At 40.6% G+C, this 24815-nt stretch overlaps 1 protein-coding gene across 2 annotated transcripts in view; it reads left to right on the top strand.

Moving 5' to 3' along the window:
- Window positions 1–296: 296 nt before the first annotated feature.
- Window positions 297–24815, top strand: part of LOC128692958 (uncharacterized) — a 239901-nt gene continuing 215382 nt past the window's right edge. Inside the window, exons 1-3 of one of the 2 annotated variants that reach the window (XM_053782352.2) lie at window positions 297–922; window positions 4014–4100; window positions 5076–5120. In XM_053782352.2, the coding sequence (XP_053638327.1) occupies window positions 410–922; window positions 4014–4100; window positions 5076–5120 (645 nt within the window). In that variant the 5' untranslated portion in view covers window positions 297–409. The remainder of the gene's footprint in view (window positions 923–4013; window positions 4101–5075; window positions 5121–24815) is intronic. The other variant, XM_053782351.2, reaches the window with a different exon arrangement.

The following is a 24815-nucleotide window of genomic DNA, read 5'->3' on the forward strand; positions in this document are numbered from 1 at the left end:
CGCAGAGTAATTCGTTTTCAAAACTTTTGGGTCAGTATAAATATATAATATGATGGTTTTAGAGAACTCTTGGAAAGTTGGGAATGAAAGTTGAGTAAGATGGGTGGTAGCAACCATGCCGGCAGGGTTGTGATGACTGTAGGGAGAGTCCAGGGAGCGGCCACAGGGTCGATATTTTGGCGTGGGTTGGCGAGTTGTATTATTCGCTTAGTTGTGCTTGTGGCTCCATGGTGAAGCCTCCCTGGTGTGTCCTCCTACTGCCTCATCCCGATATTACTTCCAAACTTTCTATTTTCTTGAGAAACTTAAATTCACAGAAAGTTACACAGAATTGTAATTGCTTTTACTATCATAGCAATTTGGATAAAAAAGATTTTCATGGAGTTTTAACCCGTTTTTTCACTCTAGTATGGAAATACATGAGGCTGTCGCCGACTTTTCTGAGGATCTGGTGCTAGAATACTTAAGGCAAAGATCGGAGGCCGTAGGTATTCCGTGTGAGTACACTGCTGGAGACGGTGAAGATGATAGCAGATACGACTATAGCAGTGACGAAGAGACAGAAAGAATTGGTGATAATGATCAAGAACAAACTGTAATCACAGCATATACCTTAAAGGAAGATGAACACGAAATGTTCAGCGTTCGTGTGAAAGATCGCGCAAAGTCGATTGATAGCGGAGTCTGTGTTGAAACGAGGAAAGAAAACGGATGTGGTAAGAAAGCCGTAGAAAACGAGGGACAAGATACTGAGAAATATGGCAGTGGAAATAATGTTCATTTAGTGCATAAAAACGACGTTATAAGTTGTTACAATGCTGTTGCTGGCTGTAGCAACGGTGCATCGCATTCCCTTGACCACGAGGAGAGTAATGTTAACATGTCCCTCGTCCTGGCGTTCAAGAAAGGAGACATGTTCGCGGTAAGTTTGTTTTAAGAGTGTGGGGGCAGCGCTGGATGACCCTTTCGGGTTTTGCGCTTAGTTTGATTATAACGATTATTATTAACAGTGTAGGAATTATACAGTTCTTGTAAACATTTCAGTGCTACTGTAACTCGAGAATAAAGACACTGATAGCAGAGGATCCTTTTAATGCGACATTTCGCCCAACGCTGGGCTTCATCGTGTGCCCAGGAGCACCATAAGGTCAGACTCGGAGAAAGACAGGTCACACATGAGGTCATTATGAGAGCAGGTCACACATGAAGTCATTATGAGAGCAGGTCACACATGAGGTCATGAGAGCAGGTCACACATGAGGTCATTATGGGAGCAGGTCACACATGAGGTCATTATGAGAGCAGGTCACACATGAGCTCATTATGAGAGCAGGTCACACAAGAGGTCATTAAATTGTGAGATCAAGCCTAGCGTGGTCTGATATTTGCTGGAGTTGAGTGTGGGGGCAAGATGGCAAGTTTATTATTATTATTATTATTATTATTATTATTATTATTATTATTATTATTATTATTATTATTATTATTATTATTATTAACATTATTATTATTATTATTATGAATCATGGACTTTATGAGTAACGTCCAGCCAGTCATATACACCTCACTGTTTTGCTCAGTGGTTTTGACGAGGTGGTTCACTGATGTTTCGGATCCGTCTTGCAATCTCCAATCACTTTCGACATTAGCCATATATTCGTGATCAGTGGCGGACTTACATTTTTTGGGGCCCTGAAGCAACGTCTAGCCTACATGTTTTAATAAACCTTTAATTTTTAACTATTATTTTATTTTGAATTAAACTATATTATTAAAAAAAAAACTCGTCTCATACAGTAGGCCCAAAATTTTTATCCAATGTGGACTAAAGTCGCTTCTGGGGCCCCTCTGGGATTAGGGGCCCTGAATCTTAAGTTTTATTAGTTTCTAGTAGATCCCCCCCCCCTGTTTGCAATCCCTTACCACCGACTTCCGCTTCAGGGCTCTCCATTCCTCCCCATGACCTACTTCCATGGCTTCCTGCTGACCCGACCACTTCGTGTTCCTGGGGATGGATTCGTGGGAATTTCCATCAGACGTGATTTATAATGCTGTATGATTGACGAGCTCGGGTGACGGTGGGAGCCAGGGATGTGCAGTCACGCAATCACGTGTTGGTTGCCCCCTCCTGGCGTGCACTCCTGGCTGTGTATGGATTCAAATGGCATATAGTCGACAATTGTGAAGAAAAGACACGTTGCAGAATGAGCTTTCATTGGCGCAGCGTTTCGCTCTGTGTAGTTTTATCAAGTCATAACATGGTAAAACTCTGCATGGAGAAAAAGCGTTGTGCCCCCAGAAAGTTTATTTATCAACGTGTCTTTTTTCCTGGATATATTGGTTCCATCCATCTTGTTCAAGACAGGATAACGTATGCATATATTACTAACTCCTGTTGGGACAAGCAGTCAGGTATACCTAGGTAGCGAGTCTCTTGCTCAGTGAACAGAGGACTGAGCCACAACCACTTCTTGCTCTGAACAGCTTAGCTTGTGGTGTATATTTCTCATTTATGCAAGTATTTAGCTATTGATGCGTTTGCGTGTTATCGCAACTCTTTCTTATGCTATGTAGATATTAGTCTATCTACCCATCCCTTTCCCCACATAGACGTGGAATACAAAGGCTATATTACATCCTTCAGAAGAACTAGAGGATGGCATCAGTTGAGTAAGTTCTGCAGCCATGCTCGTCTAGCGAATCAAGAATCTCAACATAGTTATTCCGGGCCCTTTATACAACATACGTCAGACCCCTATTGGGATATGCTGCACCGGCATGGAACTCACACCTGAAAAAAACATGTTAAGAAAGTGGAGAAAGAAAGAGGTACGCAAATAGGCTTGTACCAGAGCTAAGTGGTATGGGCTACGATGAGAGGCTAATGGAGTTGAATTTAACCACAGTGGAGACTATAACAACCAGAGGAAGATGTGATAACAATACGCAGACTACTCGGAGGAATTGATAGTGTAGCCAAGGACAGGCTTGTTTAAGAGGCGAGAAACAGGTATTCGAGGACACAGGTGTAAGTTAAAGACACAGATAAGCCACAGGAATGTCAAGATGTATTTCTTCAGTCTCACAGTGGTAGGGAAGTGGAATGATCTCGACGAAGTGGTAGAGACAGTCTCCATAAGTAGTTTTAAGAGTAGTTAAGATAGGAACCATAAGGCTATGAGGAAGTGAATCTGTCAAGTGGCAAGTTGAGAGGCGGGGCCAGGAAGCTAGGACTTAACCCCTGCAGCTACATGTAAGTGAGTACACACACACACACACGAGATGCAAGATCCTCACGCACCTTACATCGACCCAACTAAGTCGTTCATACCTGAACACTGGCGTCGCCCTTAGGTAACCGAGTCCAGCACCAGCACGAGTAAGCCAGCGGTCGCTGTAACCCTGGTCCACTGTAGTGACGCTCGGGCCACCGAGTGGTTGCAGGGATCGATTCACAGCTCCTGGCCTCGCCTCTTCGCTGGTCGCTAAGAGGTCCACTCTCTCCCGGCTTCAAGAACCTTATCGCACCTCTTCTTAAAGCTGTGTAGGGTTCCCTCCTCTACTACTTCACTCTCCAGATTGTTCTACTTCCTTAAACCTGTAAGGCTGAAAAAATGCTTCTTAACATCATTATGGCTCCTCCCTATCCCTCCTGTCCTCCAGTGTTATCAGATTGAGCTCCCTTAGCCTCTCTTCATAGGACATACCCCTTAGCTCCGGGACTAGTATTGTTGCAGACTTTTGCACGTTCTTTACTTTCTTGACCTGCTGTATGTATGAACGTACGTATGTATGTATGTATGTATGGACGCATGTATTTTAGATGTGCCATTGACTGTAAATCCAGTGATGGCTGTTGTTGTTCTTGCTAAGTCTGTTTCACAGTTACATGCTCGGAAATACCTTTATTGGATATTGATCTGCAGTAAGATGGTGAATTACCGGTTGTGACATGTCATTAGTCTGTCGTTGATCAAATTTTATGATTATTATCTTTCCGTATTTCTTTACAGGTGGTTGTGCAGGACAATGCCATCTGGTGGGGCGTGATGGCACTACGCACTGCCGCCGTGGGCTACGTACCTACCTCTTACCTTAAGGTCTGTAATTTAGTTAAATATATACCTAGTTTATTTATCATTTTTTTTGAGTTTTGTGGATAGTGAGGGTGGGAACTTTTGTATGAAAAACATGTGAGGAGCATAGAAAAAAAGATTACGTGAAGGTGGTAGAGACGGCGTCGTAGTGGAAAACGAAGGTATACTAAAAAATGGAGTGTAGAGCATTAGTGTGGTCGTGAATATTGTATCCCGCAGTAAGGTGTTTCCCCAGGGGAGACTCAAACACACCTGGGGGAATTTTCCATATAGCCAGGCTATTGTTACTCTAAGATACAAACTTAGGGTATTGCTTTTATGTTTAACTCAAGATTTGCGTGTGTACTCACCTAATTGTGGTTGCAGGGGTCGAGACTCAGCTCCTGGCCCGCCTAGTTTGTGTGTGTGTGTGTGTGTGTGTGTGCAGAATAGAGAAATGAATTGTATTGTTTTACTAATGTATATTATATATTTTTTCTATTATTCTCAAATATTCCGTTTGCTAAATTATATTTATATATATACATATATCAAAACAACCACGGGGGGAGTTGAGTGATAGCTCTAGGCCTTTCGTGTTGCAATCAACACATCACCAGGAGCCTGCAATGTTGCAGAAAAGAGGAGAAAGTCCAAGCAAATTTGTTCAGGGGAACATATTTTGCTCGAGCCAAAATACGTTCCCCTGAACAAATTTGCTTGGACTTTCTCCACTTTTCTGCAACGTTGCAGGCTCCTGATGATGTGTTGCAACACGAAAGGCCTAGAGCTATCACTCAGCTCCCCCCGTGGTTGTTTTGCAACTTGTATCGCTTGTTCGCGATTATTGGATAATAAATAAATAGATGCATATATATATATATATATATATATATATATATATATATATATATATATATATATATATATATATATATATATATATATATTACACATTTTGAAATTAAAGTTAATATATATGTGTTCCTCTTGGTACAGTTCGTTGAGGAGCGGCACCTGTGGTTGACGATATCTGGCCAGAAGGTGAGTCTTAGCCTACCCGGCCTCATGATATTTCAGAGTCATTATCATAGGCTAAGAGCTGTTACCCTACCTGGGCTTATTTTAAAACCTGACCCTAGCTACGGTAGACTATCCCTCCCTCCCACAAAATGCGACATACAACAGTGTGCTAGGAATCTTATTTGCTATATAAGGTGACCATGACCAGCGGGTGTTATGTTACGTCTGGCCTCGCCCAGGTATCGAACCCCACCATCTGTCCCCCACGAAACCTAAGTTCTGACCATTGAGCTGAAGTCACCTTGCTCACGTCTGTAACATGTGTCTGCAAACCTGATTAATGAAGCACACACACACATGTGCACGCACACACACACACGTGCTCGCACACACACACACGTGCACGCACACACACACACACACACACACACACACACACACACACACACACACACACACACACATACACACTGAATATATATATATATATATATATATATATATATATATATATATATATATATATATATATATATATATATATATATACAAGTGCATTCATGGAAACAAGTGTTGTTTCTTTTAGAGGAAAGAACATAGTGAGACAGACTAGCTGGGCAGCCTCCCGGGAAGCTAGCTAAGACTGGTGGCGACCAGAGTTCAGGTAGCTTCCCAGGAGGCTGCCTAGACGACTCGTGTTCTCACCTATTTGTAGTTGCAGGGGTTGAGTCACAGCTCCTGGCTTTGTGTGTATGTTTTTGAATTATGGATACACTTCGTGAATCTTCCTTTCAGTAATTTAATATTGTAAAATGCACGTCACTCGTTAATAGGAAACATCCATTACAATAATATTATACGTTTATATCAGAGATCAGATTGTAAAATAATGGAAAATATATTCGGTTGAATAACCCGAGTCGTCATGGTTTGTATTGGCTTTTCTGAAGCATTGTTGGTTAAATATCGCAAGTCACCATCAACTTTGACCACCATTTTTACATTGGAAATGAAAATGCAAGCAAGTTTAAAAACTGTAGTGTAAAGCACCCTTCTGGCAAGACAGTGATGGAGTGAATGATGGTGAAAGTTTTTCTTTTTCGGGCCACCCTGCCTTGGTGGGAATCGGCCAGTGTGATAATAAATAAATATAAATAAATAAATAAATAAATATATATATATATATATATATATATATATATATATATATATATATATATATATATATATATATTAATTAATTATGAAATTATAATTAATTTTGTTTACAGATATGCAAGATGAAAACTCCTTAAATGCGACAACACGTACTATTGTAGCTGAAATTCCTGGTAAATATTATGTAAGAGTAACCAGTAGGTCCAGATGACATGGCTAGAACAGTTCATAAATAATCAGCACTCAGAGGTGAAAGTTTAAACGTTCATCGCCGTCGTAGATCATTATCGTCATAACTGAGCGAGGATAAACCACAGACCAGAATGTATGTAAAATATTCGGTTGGAACCATGTCTTGACATGGGTCTTTATCACATGATGACCAGTCACTGGCTCCCGGAAGAGGATCTGTGAAGTATAAGTATAGGTATTATAAATAGACCTGTGTCGGGGGCCCAATGATGCCATCCCTATGGCCAGTGATGGATGATTGCAGTCCTGCAGTCAAGATGCTGTACGCCCTGCTGCAGGCGTTCTTGTGTTCGCTGGATGTACTTGTAATATTCGTCAGGATCCATGCTAACGTGGGTCTTAATCTTTCGACGACTCGTTATCTACAGTTAGTGATGCGGTGTCTTCAGTCACTCGGGAGTTGTTGATGGTGCTGCTCTTCTCACCACTCAAAAAACTGGTTGTTCTCAGGGCTAGCCTCAACTCTGGGCTGAAGCCTGATCGCCGTGGCGACTCTTGGTCTGATAGCCTGCAGAAGTGGTGGTTCTGTGTGGGGTGTGAGACCAGTTTTGTACCCAGATTCCATGGTATTGCTGTGTCAGACTAGTGTGAAATACTGATAGTTGATGAATGGGGCACAAGTGCAACACATGGGTATCTTGTGGAAACGTTTCTCCACACAGTGGCTTCATCAGTCCAATACGAAGAAGAATGAAGATCTAAAGGAGTTTGAGGTATCAAGGAATCCTATCAAGATTGATGGACTGATTACATTGGCTCTAGGCTGAGGGACTGATTACCTCAAACTCCTTCTGATTTTCAACATTCTTCTTTCTATAGGACTGATGAAGTCACTGTGTGGCGAAACGTTTCCACAAAGGTACCCAAATGTTGCAAATGTGTCTAATTTATCAACTTGTAGGTTCTCTGAGCTATTTATCTATATTTCAGTTTAATACAGTGCCACGATAAAATCAACTGCTGCAACTCATCACCTTTTCTACTGGCTCCACTAAGTCTCCGTCATTTTGTCCCCTGTACTAAATTGGAAAAAAAAGCCGCAGTGCAGGCAGAACGTTTCTCCAGTAAAGATCCATAGTTCTTACACTTGTGCTTTATTCATAAACTAATCAATTTTATATACTACCACTTAGCCAACCACCCAGACAAGGTCAGGCAGGATCGTCAGGAAACAGGACAAGTGTTTCCTGACGCGGGTCTTAGTCATATGACCCGCAGTTGGAGCTTTTGGTCATCTGATCGAGATCTTCCACTGGCTTACCCCTCCACCCCTTTAAAAATATACTTACGAATGTAACTATTTTACAATAGTATAAACCAGACTAGCATGATATTAATAAAACACGGGTTGTATACTGATGTAAACACGACAAAGCTCTATAGATTTGGCCATTTTATTGGATTGAAACAGTTTATTGCTGCATTCCTAATAGCCTGTTTTTCTTATGAGGCATTGTGATGTGCTCTATTGAAGTGAAGAAAGACCCAGGCAACTCAAGCAGATAAAAATGGCACTTGCAGTTTTGTACGCTGGGTGACAAGCATTCACTACGCATGATTTAGCGTCACTACATGGAGTTACGCATTGAAGGCAGCCACTGACACATTCACTACTCAGTAATTCATTCACTACGCATGTACACACGGACTGACACGTCCACTAAATAATTCATTCACTACGCACATACACAAGGACTGACATATTCACTACGCATGTACACACGGAGCAACACATTCACTACACACGTATACACGGACTAATACATTCACTACGCATATACACACGGACTAATACATTCACTATGCACGTACACACGGACTAACACGTTAACTACGCACGTACACACGGACTAACACGTTAACTACGCACGTACACACGGACTAATACATTCACTATGCACGTACACACGGACTAACACGTTAACTACGCACGTACACACGGACTAACACGTTAACTACGCACGTACACACGGACTAACACGTTAACTACGCACGTACACACGGACTAACACGTTAACTACGCACGTACACACGGACTAACACGTTAACTACGCACGTACACACGGACTAACACGTTAACTACGCACGTACACACGGACTAACACGTTAACTACGCACGTACACACGGACTAACACGTTAACTACGCACGTACACACGGACTAATACATTCACTACGCACGTACACACGGACTAACACGTTAATTAACTACGCATGTACACACGGGCTAACACATTCACTACGCATGTACACACGGACTAACACATTCACTACACACGTACACACGGACTAATACGTTAACTACGCACGAACACGAAACTGACGCATTCATAGTTTATTCACTCCTATAATTTTATCAAACAAAGCAAGCGTAGGTGACTCCAGAACAGCCAAACTAATGAAGGAAAAAAGATTAGTGTGTAATGAAAAAAAATCCGAAGATAAAAGGAGCGGTCGGTCCGTGACCATTGTCGTGTGCATGATAATGGTCGAAACGTCGATTAGCTCTTATCTCTCGATGTTACTTGTGAAAATAAATTTATATTGCAGCAAGCAATATCTGAATTATGGTGTGACTGTAGCTTGCCTTGAGAGAGAGAGAGAGAGAGAGAGAGAGAGAGAGAGAGAGAGAGAGAGAGAGAGAGAGAGAGAGAGAGAGAGAGATACGAATGGATGCTGGAATTTCATCAATCTTCAGCTGTCAAATTTCAACCAGATGACTTACTGATCATTATTTACCGTCTCCCATAGTTCAACTTACGGCATCATAAGATTTATTCAAATCGTAATTCTCTTAAATATTGAAAATAAATTATTTTTCATAGATATTATATTTACATAAAAAATGTATGATCGATGGTAAAAAGTTTAGTAATTGTGAGCTAATTTTGAATACACAAAGACGTGTATATTTTTTTCTTCCTGTATATATATATGCATTGATAAGCATACCTAAACAGAAACAGTGGCACACAGCTCTTATTGTAGCGCTCTTAAGTGGTGATATCCAAATTAATCCAGGACCTCAAACTATTGTGCAGAGGCAAAACAGACAGATAAATGACGGCAATAATGACGGTCTAGTAGCTAGGGATGATAACCTTAACTCCATATGTAATGCATACATAGGTCAATGTGAGACAATACAGCCATTATTATCTCAAACACTACCAAACAGGTGCATACACTGTACTAAAGCACGCATGAAAAACAGAAAAGGCACCTTATGTAAAATGTGTAAGGGGTGGGTGCATGATGGATGTATGTACAATTATAGCAACGGTGCCAGAATTCATTTTGTGTGTAACAAATGCACTTTGGCACAGTTACCCTTTAGCAGTGATGACATTGATTTACCTAATTTTAATACAAATGACCCATTGCCATATATTGATGATTATGATTGTTTTATGAAAACAGGCCTTCACTTTATTCATGTCAATGCAAGATCACTTCTTCCTAAATTGGCAGAGATTAGGATTCTAGCTAACAAAATTAGGGCGGCAGTTATAACCATCTCTGAATCTTGGTTGGATGATACGGTGACTGACGACGAGGTCAAAATAGATGGTTACAATATAAAACGCTTAGATAGGAACAGAAAGGGTGGTGGAGTATGTGCCTACATTAGAAATGACTTAGCTTACAACCCAAGACCTGATTTAAATAACAATAAACTGGAGATTCTATGGTTTGAAGTGCTGCTTCCTAAGACCAAACCCATCTTAGTAGGAACTAGTTACCGCCCTCCTACCCAGGACCAGTTCTTAGAAGACTTTTCCAGAGTCTTGTCCGGAGTTGAAAACAATTGCGAGACAATAATACTGGGCGACTTTAATATCTGTTTTCAGCAGCAAAATAACGGGCTATGCAAAAGGTATAAGCAAATTCTAGGATTAAATAGTTACACTCAACTAATTAATACTCCAACCCGGATCACACAGTTCTCAGCCACCCTAATTGACCACATACTTTGTAACCGCTCTGAGAACATTAGTCAGTCAGGCGTCATTACCACAGGTCTTAGTGATCATTTCATCATTTACTGCACCAGGAAAATAACTAGGGATAGGATAGGCCTACACAGGACAATAAAAATGAGGTCAACTAGAAACTACAGTAAAGAAACACTGGTAAATAGGCTACACAATTGTGACTGGACAGAGATAACAAGTTGCACGGACGTAAACGATGCCTGGGAAAAATTCAAAACAATGTTCACTACCATCCTTGATAATATTGCACCAGTTAAAGAGGTTAGGATTAAACGAAGAACTGAACCCTGGATGAATACTGAGATATTAGATAATATGAAATTCAGAGACCAGCTGCTAAAAAGATTTAAAGCAAACAGACAGGATATTGCAGCACTAAATGAATTCCAAAGGGTGAGGAACAGAGTACAGAGACTTATAAAAGGAGCAAAGGCAAAGCACTACTGCTCAAAAATTGAAGAGTATAAGCATAACCCCAGAAAGCTCTGGCAACAACTAAAACAGTTGGGGTATAGCCATAAGCCAGTAGATAGGTCTAACATAGTACTCACTATCGATAATGAGGTATGCCACGAAACATCTAAGGTGGCAAATTGCTTTAATTCCTACTACACATCTGTTGCATCAACACTAGTAAGTAAACTACCAGCTGCATCAAATACCTTTAACACAGACTCTGATAAGTTTCAAACATACTATACCAATAAAGGGGTAACCCCAAACAGTTGTCAACTAGTAAGTGTATCTCATGACTTTATTCAAAAAGAACTAAGCAGGTTAAACCCAACTAAGAGCACAGGCCCTGATAACATCCCGTCTAAGTTCCTAAAAGATGGTGCTTCTGAACTGTCAATCCCTATTGCTCACATAATAAATCTATCAATCACCACTAATACAGTACCGGAGGGGTTCAAGGAGGCCAGAGTCACTCCTATCTTCAAGAAAAATAGTAGGTCTGATGTAAGCAACTATAGGCCTGTTAGTATACTCAGTATAATATCTAAAATTCTAGAGAGGGCGGTGTATTCTCAAGTAGTTAAGTACCTTAATGACAACAACATTCTCCATAGCTATCAATCGGGCTTTAGAAGATCCTACTCAACCGACACCTCCCTTATTAATCTGATGGATTACCTGAGAACTGAAATGTCAAAGGGGAACCTCATAGGCATGGTAACCTTAGACCTGCAAAAGGCCTTCGATACTGTCAACCACAATATATTATGTAATAAACTTCAAGCTATTGGTATAGGTTCTGTAGACTGGTTTAAGTCCTACCTTAGCAACAGGAGACAAATAGTCAAAATCAACAAAACAGAATCAGAACCCCTGCCGATAACATGTGGAGTTCCCCAAGGTAGTATTCTGGGTCCCTTATTATTCTTATGTTATGTCAATGATATGCCTATCAGTGTCAAGTGCAAACTCCTACTGTATGCAGATGACAGTGCTCTGTTAGTGTCAGGTAAAGACCCACAAGATATTGCTAATGTTTTAACACTGGAACTGGAGTCCTGCAGCAAATGGTTAGTAGACAACAAACTATCATTACACCTAGGGAAAACTGAAGCCATTCTCTTTGGCACGAAACATAAACTGAGAAGGGTAAATAATTTTAATGTTCAATGTAATGGGGAGCCCATCACTTTGGTTTCATCAGTAAAATATTTGGGAATCCCCTTTGACCCATGCATGTCAGGAGAATTGATAGGGAACAGTGTAGTAAAGAAAGCGAATGCCAAACTGAAGTTCCTGTATAGACAAGCACAGTGTCTACCTACTGAGGCTCGCAGGACCCTATGTCTAGCCCTTATACAATGCCATATGGATTACGCTTGCTCTTCTTGGTACTCTGCCTTGACAAAAAAACTGAAAGATAGACTGCAAATCACCCAGAACAAAATCGTAAGATTCATCCTGGGGCTGGGACCAAGAGAACATGTAGGCCAGGATGAATTACAGCAGTTGGATATGCTGAATGTTGAAGACAGAGTAAAACAACTGAAGCTAAATCATGTTTATAAAATTGCTCACAAACAATGTCCAGAATATCTTGCTGTCAATTTTGTCAAGGTTGGGAACCAAAGCAATCATAGTACTAGGGGGAGAGAGCACAACTTTGTAGTACCCACAGTCAGTGGCCAGGCTTCAAACACCTTTTATTGTACAGCAATAAAGGAATGGAACAGACTACCCGCACATGTCAAAGCCAGTCATAGCGTGAACCAGTTCAAGAAGAGTGCCAAAAGGTGTCTGATGAATGTAGCTACAGAAAGGGAGGGGAATGATTTTCTATTTTTTAGCTAACATACGTGTAAATTTTACCTTATTCCTTGTAATGACCCTCGTATTGTAGATAGTCTTAATGACCTTGGTGTAGCAGATAGTCTTTTTAGTATGATAATAAGATGTTATCTTCATTGTAGAATAATAAGAAAATATTATAACCTTTATACTATAATAATAAGGTAAAAGGACCCCAATGGAAATAAGTCACTCTGTCTGACTTTTTTGGGTTATCCTAGGTTCTCTACACATATGCTGCTATGTATGATAATTCTATGTAACTGTATTTGTGTATACCTGAATAAACTTACTTACTTACTTACTTACTTACTTACTTTATCTTTAATTAGTTGTAAGGGTAATTAGTAGTTATAATAATAACCAATAATTTTTAAAGGGGTGGAAGGGTAAGCCAGCTGAAGGTCTCGGTCAGATGACCAAAAGCTCTAGCTGTAGGTCATCACATGACCAAGACCCGCCTCAGGAAACACTTGTCCTGTTTCCTGGTAAATCTAACCTAACAAATAATGATAAATATATCTATAGGATACGGTATAAGACTCATTATATCTATCTTAGAATTGTCGTATCCTAATTCATAATAGCCTTGCCTTATATCCTTGGTTAATATCCTTGGCTAATATCCTTGGTTAATATTATTGGCTAATATTATTGGCTAATATCCTTGGTTAATATCATTGGCTAATATCCTTGGTTAATATCACTGACTAATATCCTTGGTTAATATTATTGGCTAATATCCTTGGTTAATATTATTGGCTAATATTATTGGCCAATATCCTTGGTTAATATCATTGGCTAATATTATTGGCTAATATCCTTGGTTAATATTATTGTCTAATATCCTTGGTTAATATTATTGGCTAATATTATTGGCTAATATCCTTGGTTAATATTATTGGCTAATATCCTTGGTTAATATTATTGGCTAACATTATTGGCCAATATCCTTGGTTAATACCATTGGCTAATATCCTTGGTTAATATCATTGGTTAATATTATTGGCTAATATCCTTGGTTAATATTATTGGCTAATATCCTTGGTTAATATTATTGGCTAATATTATTGGCCAATATCCTTGGTTAATATCATTGGCTAATATTCTTGGTTAATATCATTGGCTAATATTATTGGCTAATATCCTTGGTTAATATTATTGGCTAATATCCTTGGCTAATATTATTGGCTAATATCCTTGGCTAATATTATTGGCTAATATCCTTGGTTAATATTATTGGCTAATATCCTTGGCTAATATTATTGGCTAATATCCTTGCATAACTTCATTGGCTAATAATAATAATTAATCAAACAACTACAAAAGGCAGGAAATATAGTGTCCTGATGTAATAAGGCCCCTTGACTGCCATGTATATTTAATAAAATATTTTTTGTGTGTTCCAGTAGAGGACACTAGGCCCAGAATGTGAATTATATACAGTAATAAACATATAAAAATCGTTATAAATTTCTGAGAGGCAGCAGGAGACTGTACTCGGTCCCTACGTGATGTTCCTTATGGTGGAAAATCTCAGAGGATATTGTTGTTTATATTAAGAATGAGGGAGCACATGCGAGGCTGCAGAACACTGGGGGAGCACATGCGAGGCTGCAGAACACTGGGGGAGCACATGCAAGGCTGCAGAACACTGGGGGAGCACATGCAAGGCTGCAGAACACTGGGGGAGCACATGCAAGGCTGCAGAACATTGGGGGAGCACATACAAGGCTGCAGAACACTGGGGGAGCACATACAAGGCTGCAGAACATTGGGGGAGCACATGCAAGGCTGCAGAACACTGGGGGAGCACATACAAGGCTGCAGAACATTGGGGGAGCACATGCAAGGCTGCAGAACACTGGGAAGCACATGCAAGGCTGCAGAACACTGGGGGAGCACATGCAAGGCTGCAGAACACTGGGGGAGCACATGCAAGGCTGCAGAACACTGGGGGAGCACATGCAAGGCTGCAGAACACTGGGGGAGCACATGCAAGGCTGCAGAACACTGGGGGAGCTCATGCGAGGCTGCAGAACACTGGGGGAGCACATGCAAGGCTGCAGAACACTGGGGGAGCACATGCAAGGCTGCAGAACACTGGGGGAGCACATGCAAGGCTGCAGAACACTGGGGCAGCACATAAAAGGCTGCAGAACACTGGGGGAGCACATGCAAGGCTGCAGAACACTGGGGGAGCACATGCAAGGCTGCAGAACACTGGGGGAGCTCATGCGAGGCTGCAGAACACTGGGGGAGCACATGCAAGGCTGCAGAACACTGGGGGAGCACATGCAAGGCTGCAGAACACTGGGGGAGCACATGCAAGGCTGCAGAACACTGGGGGAGCACATGCAAGGCTGCAGAACACTGGGGGAGCACATACAAGGCTGCAGAACACTGGGGCAGCACATACAAGGCTGCAGAACACTGGGGGAGCACATACAAGGCTGCAGAACACTGGGGGAGCACATACAAGGCTGCAGAACACTGGGGAGCACCTGCAAGGCTGCAGAACACTGGGGGAGCACATACAAGGCTGCAGAACACTGGGGAGCACCTGCAAGGCTGCAGAACACTGGGAGAGCACATGCAAGGCTGCAGAACACTGGGGAAGGCGGAAGACATCAGAGAATGGCCACACGGAATGCCATTTATGATATTAAACCCCGTGTTTCCCCGTGTGAATGACAATAAAGAAAGTTTATGTTATTGTTATTATTATTTTTAGAGATTCAGGTAAAGTTAGGATACCTACAATTTTTTTTCTGGTTTCACTGTTTTGAAATGCCATTTCAGATCGAGTTCAAACTTTCGATTATTTGACAACTTGTTTGGCATTAACTTGGTGCTTTTAATTAGTAAGTTTATGGAGGTACACATAAATACCATTACAGAGTGACATATTTCCACTGGGGTCCTTAATTATCCAATATTATAGTTAGAAATCCTAAACTAATTCCGTTGAAAACATTTTAACTGTATATACTTAACAAGTGAAAGTGGATCAGTGAAAAACTGGTAGACTTAACCTAACTGGTTCCGTTTTTCTTCTTATAACTTTATCAGAAGTGATTTTATGTAAGGTTACGTATGTTGATCCAAGTTTTATGCCTTAATGGTAAGGATTATCCATGGGTCATCTGCACTGTTAGTTGCTTTGACTTAACGCGTTAGCTGGCTTGATTCATTCCTTTAGTTGACGTGTTTAATGTTAGCTGGTTTGATTCATCCTTTAGTTGACGTGTTTAATGTTAGCTGGTTTGATTCATTCCTTTAGTTGACGTGTTTTATGTTAGCTGGTTTGATTCATTCCTTTAGTTGACGTGTTTTATGTTAGCTGGTTTGATTCATTCCTTTAGTTGACGTGTTTTATGTTAGCTGGTTTGATTCATTCCTTTAGTTGACGTGTTTTATGTTAGCTGGTTTGATTCATTCCTTTAGTTGACGTGTTTTATGTTAGCTGGTTTGATTCATTCCTTTAGTTGACGTGTTTTATGTTAGCTGGTTTGATTCATTCCTTTAGTTGACGTGTTTTATGTTAGCTGGTTTGATTCATTCCTTTAGTTGACGTGTTTTATGTTAGCTGGTTTGATTCATTCCTTTAGTTGACGTGTTTTATGTTAGCTGGTTTGATTCATTCCTTTAGTTGACGTGTTTAATGTTAGCTGGCTCGATTCATCCGTTAGGCGACGTCTGTTATCTGTTAGTTGCTTTGACTCATCCGTTAGTTGACTTGTATTAACAGTTATTTCATTTATCTTAAGTTGACTTATCCTTTAATTGGCTTGATTCATCCGTTAATTGACTTGTCTTATCCATGAGATTTTTTTGCTTTAATTAATGACATAAATAATAACCTGATTTTGTCTGTAACTTGAATTTAATTATTAAGTTCATATTATGAAGTATAGACCAAAGCACCTTGAAGTGCAATTATTTATGACATTCGCGGGGAAGTTCTAAACTCGTATGGGCTATACAGCTCCCGGGGAGTGGGAGGTAATAAGGCTTGATCCGCGGACTGGAAGGGTAGCTTCAGGTCCTTTGATTAGGACCCCTCTGCCAACATCAAGGCACCCCTTATTGGTTGGCTAATTGGGTTTAAAGCCTTTCGAATGCCGGTGGGTCATTAAGGCTGTACATAACTTGTTCAGTACCAGTCATGAACACTGTAATTCCTAAAATAGGGATTAAAGTATTCGAAGTGTATATACGTTGACATACACCTGTCGATGTATCGTATGACCTCTCATGGTTGGTTAATAGTGTTTGAAGGTTATCGACTACACCAGGGTCATCAGGGCTGCATGTAGTTAATAGTGCTTGAAAGTTATCGACTACACCAGGGTCATCAGGGCTGCATGTAGTTAATAGTGTTTGAAGGTTATCGACTACACCAGGGTCATCAGGGCTGCATGTAGTTAATAGTGTTTGAAGGTTATCGACTACACCAGGGTCATCAGGGCTGCATGTAGTTAATAGTGTTTGAAGGTTATCGACTACACCAGGGTCATCAGGGCTGCATGTAGTTAATAGTGTTTGAAGGTTATCGACTACACCAGGGTCATCAGGGCTGCATGTAGTTAAATAGTGTTTGAAGGTTATCGACTACACCAGGGTCATCAGGGCTGCATGTAGTTAATAGTGTTTGAAGGTTATCGACTACACCAGGGTCATCAGGGCTGCATGTAGTTAAATAGTGTTTGAAGGTTATCGACTACACCAGGGTCATCAGGGCTGCATATAACCTGCTCACCACTGGACAACAATACTGTATGTTGTTGTAGATTCACCAGTACTGCCGGCCCGGGTGACAACAATACTGTTGTTGTAGATTCACCGGTACTGCCGGCCCGGGTGACAACAATACTGTTGTAGATTCACCGGTACTGCCAGCCCGGGTGACAACAATACTGTTGTAGATTCACCGGTACTGCCGGCCCGGGTGACAACAATACTGTTGTAGATTCACCGGTACTGCCAGCCCGGGTGACAACAATACTGTTGTAGATTCACCGGTACTGCCAGCCCGGGTGACAACAATACTGTTGTTGTAGATTCACCGGTACTGCCAGCCCGGGTGACAACAATACTGTTGTAGATTCACCGGTACTGCCGGCCCGGGTGACAACAATACTGTTGTATATTCACCGGTACTGCCGGCCCGGGTGACAACAATACTACAATGTCAGCATATATATTCCAAGAGAGAGAAATATTACCATGTATGTATCATATGATGACTTCTTAAAGGACTTGTAAAACGAGTGTGGGACATATTTTTTCTCTTTACGGAAGTATAAAAATCAGGCAACATTTACCAGAGCGTTGATTTAATGTTAATGTCAGTCAATGATTACTTAGTTTTTATTAAAATATAAAATATGTATAGTTTACAAAGAATAAGATAAGCTGGTTAGGTTAGCTCAATACTGATGTAATAGAAATTAGAAAATGTTATAATTTATATTATTTAAGTCATGCATAAAGATGCAGCTGTGTAGGACTACACATATATTATAAGTACTTCAAATGGTTATTAATCATAACCATGATTTTTGAAGAGGTGGACCGGTAAGCCAGTGGAAGGTCTCGGTCAGATAGCTAGAAGCTCTAGATGTGAGTCATCATATGAATAAGACACTTGTCCTATTTCCTGACAAACATTGTACCTACAACTACACACATATACTAATACCAGAGGTTACTAATACCGAAGTATTAGTAACCTCTGCTAGTTATAACATTGTTAAAGTATTACTGACTAAAGACAACCGTAATTAACGAAGAAACAAACTGTTAACTATACTAGTAAGTCTCAACGTGGAAAACTATTAACTTGACCAGTAAGTTGCGATAAATTGGTGCACCTGACCGTAAACCTTCTGAAAATTCTCACGATAGGACCACAGACCTCCACTTTCACTCTCACTTTCATTAACGCAGCAGCAGAAAAAAAAAGTCTTAAAAAGATGTAATTACAAAACGGCGAAGTAGATTGTTCGTGAGTCCGATGAGTCGTTTACATGGGTTTTAACCTGACGTCAGTGGAGTGAATTCTCCCTATTTTGTCCTATTATTGTGAATATGTGAATGTGCCAAATAAGCCAAATCAGTTAAATAAGTCAAACTGTATAAACGATGGGATTATTATTTTAAATATTATTGTGCGCAATGTAATTCATGTGAATTAAAGTAACGTGGGTTGCAATTATTTTTTTATTTTTCACCAAAACTAATATATCAAACTGCCTTGATTTCGCTGAATTTACTTAATGTAACTTAATTCTAAAAAAATCTCTTTACCATCAACTTAAATTTATTTACCCTTATTTCCTCTCAATTAAATATACTAATATCTTGATATTCAGACTGATTTTTGCAGTGATAGTAAGAGTTAATATAATTTTGGTTTGTTAGACGAACAATCAGTGCAGCTTCAATGACCCACATGTAGTCGACAGGCTTAAGTCCAATTAACCAACCAAAAGTCACGACAATTATCAGATAAGGTGTTTAGCTTGTTAGAAAACAAAAACTGATATAATTATCTAGAAGTTTGTTGTGTAGGAGCAAGAAGAACCAGGTGTGACAGTGGTGATGAGACGGTGAAAGTGTTTTATTTACGTGTCCCCTTCAGTGTGGCGGGGGGGGGGGTCTTTATGCTGGCGAAGGGCTTAGGTTTCAGGGAACTGGATTATTATTATTATAATCAAAAAGAAGCGCTAAGGCACAAGGTCAGGGAACTGGAGTTACCGCCCCTTGTCAACTCTGCTGTGACTTGACACTTGTCCAGGATGGACCGAGAAAGCGTTGTAAGTGCGGGTTATTTGTGAACTGTTCCAGCCACTGTATTGTCTTATTCTTCAATATGCAAATACAAGAACACAAGAAGAAATTCTAAAGCATTTATCATGGCTACGATACCGCGGCTACGTTTGGTTTACCAGGAGCTTAAGCTTCTAGAGTGGAACGTAGCTGCTCTCTCCCACTAGATGTTCCTGTGTCTTTTAACATCACCTTCCACCTTCGTCAGATTAAAACAGGTCACATTAAAACCTTTGCGGATTTAGCGCTTCTCTGTCAATATATTAAATAAGTGTTGATGTGATTCCTCCTTTGTATCACACTATTTCACAAATTTACTATTACACTAATGAGAAAGCGCTTAGCCTATGGGGCAAAGGTGGCATACATTGTCTGAGGAGCGGGTGGTAATATCCTCTGATCAGGGGAATGATAAGGAGCTTCGTTTAATTAGATCAAGATCCACTTCACTAGCGTCAACCCTCCCCCCTCCCTTCCTTTAATGTTACAGTAAACTTTCTTATAATCATTCTGTAGTGTGATTTGTTGCAAATTGAATAAGACTTTGTATGCAGGTGTTTCCACTTCCTATTCAATTTTGGATGCACCTTTTCAGATGTATTTCTACTAGCTACAATATAGAGAGAAGCTTTATAAGGATGGGCTTTAAATCTGATTAATCAATTCCAGCGGAGTGAGACTCGCTGCCTAGGTGAATACATATGGACCAGCGGAGACTCGCATTGACGAAATGACTCGCGTACTAACACTCAAGTCATTTATTAAGAGGATACGTGAAGAGTCAATTATTAAGAGGACACATGAAGGAGGGAAACGTTTCCTAATAACTACCCTGTGTTTGTACACGTCTCATTTCCATATACATTATATATATATTTTTTTTGGTAACATGTACGTAATTGGTTTTACCTGAGACTCACGTACTGAACGTCAAAGTCACGCTCTGTTCTCTAACACATTCACTCACAACATTATACATCCTCTTGAGAGTTTTTGCGCTGAAATTTCGTCCATTAAACCCCAACACGTGATAGCATAAATGTAAGAAAAAGCAATATACATTGCTTGAGTTATTAACTATTTAATCAAGAAATATATTAGTATCATTGCTACCTACTTCGATGTTTGGTTTAAAGCCTATGTACTGCACGAGGATCATTAAATCTGACTGTAGGCTGATGATAGGCTTCGAATCTAACAATCCAAAAACACTTAGCTAGCACAATGTATATACTTTACGGAGAAGTATATATCTCAGTGTACATAGTGGCAATTTACTTTATTATCTATTTTATGGATTAAATCATTGACGTATTTTTGGTGACGTACAGATGTAATACAGCTTAACTACCTCCGTGTTAGTGAAAAGTATTTCGCTCATGATCCAAGGGATTGGAACTTCCCTGTCCACATGAAACCTTATTGCCTCTCAGTCCCAAGCTTTTTTCGAATTTTAAATTCATTGAGTGATCAGTTTATAGAACTACCAGTCTTTATAATATGTTTAAAGAGTTTGTATTCTTTGTACTTGAACACACAAATAACCCGCGCTTAGGGTGTGACTTGTCAATGGTCCAAGTCAGACTGAAAAGTCGTCCTCACTTTTCTTGAGGTAATTAGTCCCTCAGCTGAGGGACTAATTACCTCAAACTCCTGATCTTCACCATTCTTCTTTGTATTGGACTGATGAAGCCACTGTGTGGCGAAACATTTCCACAATAAAGATACCGAAGTGTTGCACATGTGCCTAATTTATCAGCTCAGCATCAAGCAGATGCTCTCCCACTGAGCTTCAAACAATAAATCATACAAGTGGGAACTCTCGCTCAGTTCCCATAGCTCGGAGACATAAATGAAAAGAGATCCATGCTAACCTTTCTAGAATATAGAAATATACCTGGTTGGATAAAACTTATTAGGACAGCATGGTATAGAAGTTAGTATTCACGAAATCATACTAATAATTGCGAACAAACCACGACTCACTCGCCATGGATTCAAACCTCCACCCGTTCCGTAGTTTGATAGAAGAACACTGGTCTGCTACGTTTAGGACTGTTGTAAATTGCTCCAGGTGAGCGCATGTTTAGCAACAGAGTTGTAGCTTTCAAGTAGTGTTATCGAAGCGAGAGCCTTGGATAGCTTTAGCACTAGGCTAGATAGGTTGGAGTTAGAGACCTGCCTAGCATGGGCCAGAAGGCCTATGGCAGTGTTCGTTCATTCTTGTATGTAAATTAGTATAAAAAGTGACTGTGGGGGCTTAGCTTATGCAAAAAACTTCAGAATGTCGTTTATTATATTCGCATTCCAATGTAAAAAGAAGAAACATTGAGTAACTGCAGGAGCAGCAAGACTCCAGGTGAGGACCAGTCAGCCGCGTCGGTGTCTGCTGCTGTTCACGTCACTCCGGCCACCATAACGGATTCTGTAATGTTTTCTCTCCCACTCCAGTCCCTTCAAGGGCCTGGACTGATGCTAGTCAAGGGGTTTTGTTCCAAGGATTCTGGCTAAGGGGTCTTGATCTAAGAATGCTGTTCAAGGGATCTTAATGCAAGGAAATTATTTACAATTACGACCAACATATCTATTACACATTATTATTCTTATTCTTGGTCAGAGAACAAGAAAAAAACACCCCAGTACCAGGAGAGACAGGCAGGCTGATACCCAAACTTGGGTACTCTAGCCACTAGTATGCGGTCCAGTAGGAAGAGTCCCAGAAGAATAACTATCCTGAATGGTCACAAAAATGTACTCTTATAATTCACATTCATATGATCACTTTCTCTTGGTCTCTTTGAAACATTTTCTTGGTTGTCTTGTGAGATTAACATAAGAATTACTGGAATATCCACATCTATTTATCTATATCTAGCTTGCTAACTTGCTTTCTACACACATGAGCGAAAATGGGAGAGAGAGATGCAGAAAGGCAGGCAGAGAGAGAGACGAACAGACAGGTAGAGAGACGGACAGACAGGTAGAGAGACAGACAGACAGGTAGAGAGACGGACAGACAGGTAGAGAGACGGACAGACAGGTAGAGAGACGGACAGACAGGTAGAGAGAGAGACGGACAGACAGGTAGAGAGAGAGACGGACAGACAGGTAGAGAACAAGTGCTAGTAATTGTGGTAATGGAAAATATATCATCGCGTAACTGTAATTCCTACCTAAATCTGTATATAAAATCATGTAACTGCTACCCTGATCACAAAGTCAGGAAAACTCACTTTCTCTTCCATGGTTTACAAGTAAACTCCAAGTTTCTACTTTCCAAAACTAATGTTGGTAATTTTTCTGCTTGCTTTGTAGATAAAAATAATAATAATATAATTATGGGGACGTGCTAAACCAGTAAGGGTCATACCAGTACCTGGAGATGATGAGTAATAATTTAATCCAGGGAAATGAAGGGTAGCCCCAATTCCACGAATCAAGATCCCTTCCAGAGCATCAAGGTGCACAAGTGGTAGTTATAGGTCGTTTCCGGCCTCGCTGACACTCTTCAAAGCTTCGGGCTCCTAGTTCAAAGATTTTTGTCCAGTATTCGTCTTCTCAAAAGGACACGGACAAGATGGATCATTGAGACACATTAAGATACCTGGGTATCTTCTGATAAAGAGACCTGAGTATCTTTATCTGAAGATACCCACGTATTGCACGAGTCTAATTCTTCATCTTATGGGTATTGTACATATTGTGCATTGTAATGATGACCGCGGATAGGATATATACACCAAGAGGTGTATTTCTCTCGGTGTATATACACTGAGAATTTATTTTAATTCCTGGTTTAGGGATTTGGTATTCTTGCCTAGCGTAATTGATAGGCTTTAACCCCATTAACCAGCCAGTTGCATATCTACGTATAGATGAAGGGGAACTTTCATACATACTGAAGCAATGGGGGATGTGAAATACACACTTAAGTAATGGATGTGAAGAAAGGAAGGAAAGTTAATTCTAATATACTTCCTGATCTCACGCTTGTAGTTCCACTTCCCCCGCCACTGCTGTGATTCCACCTCCCCCTTCTCCTCCTCCAGAGCAAATAATGTCTCATTGTTGGTTGAATGTACCTTTAAGAGTTGATATTTTTTTTTATGCTTGTCGCTTTTGTTGAGGGTCATGATGTTTGTACTGTATGATGGCGAAAGGAACTTGTTTGATGGTGTAACAGACACGTTGGATCTCTCCTCCCTCAGGTGTAAGTCAATGATCTGTGGTGGGCGAGACTTGCCTCCTCTTCCGCCTTCCTCAGGAGGAAGATTTGCTGCCGCCACATAAGTGGTGCTCGCTGCTCGAACCTTTCAATCACATACGACGGGATCAGGGTTCGACTACCGGGATGGGGGTGACTTGTGGGAGAGTTGTCTTACACCTGCTGCCACTCTACAGGAAGCCACAAGCTGCAGAAAAAGCTTTTACTGGGACAATGTTTCTCTCTAGGTAGTTTTATTGCATCGTGAGTCATCAGAAAGATTTCATCTTAAGGCAGGTGCCTTGATGCCGGTGAGGGGCTCTTGATCCATGGAACTGGACTTATCTTCTCCTTCCTCGACTCGAACCTGAAATCCTTCAGTTCCTTAGACAGTGTATGACCCCCATGGATTTAGCTCTTTCCCCCTGATTAAAATGAATAAAAAAATGGATGAAGGTTGTCAGTGGATACGGGAGGATATTCTTGGGAAGCTTTGGTTAGGGGTAGTTTTGATAAGGACCTGCCTTGTATGGGCCAGTTGGCCTTCTGCAGTGTTCCTTCATTCTTATGTTCTTATGTTTAATGGCGAAACGTTGTCCCGATAAAATCATAGGTTAGGTTAGGTAAGGTTCTTCAGGAAACAGGACAAGTGTTTCCTGACGCGGGTCACAGTCAGATGACCCGCCGTTGGAGCTTTTGGTCATCTGACTGAGGCCTTCCGCTGGCTTACCGGTCCACCCCTTTAAAAATTATGGTCAGTTATAACCATTTAGTTATTAACATAAATTCATAATTTTGTATTTTTCTTCCTCTTGACACTAGTCCACATTATACCATTAAACTGCTTGTTGCCTATGTTTACCAAGAAATAAATAGGCTTCTACATATTACCTGCCTGGAATCTAGCTGCAGGTCGTTCCTGGGGTCAACGCCCCCGCGGCCCGGTCTTGACCAAGCCTCCCGGTGGATC

The sequence above is a fragment of the Cherax quadricarinatus genome, chromosome 38, assembly GCF_038502225.1.
Source record: "Cherax quadricarinatus isolate ZL_2023a chromosome 38, ASM3850222v1, whole genome shotgun sequence".
NCBI classification, from domain to species: Eukaryota; Metazoa; Arthropoda; class Malacostraca; order Decapoda; family Parastacidae; genus Cherax; species Cherax quadricarinatus.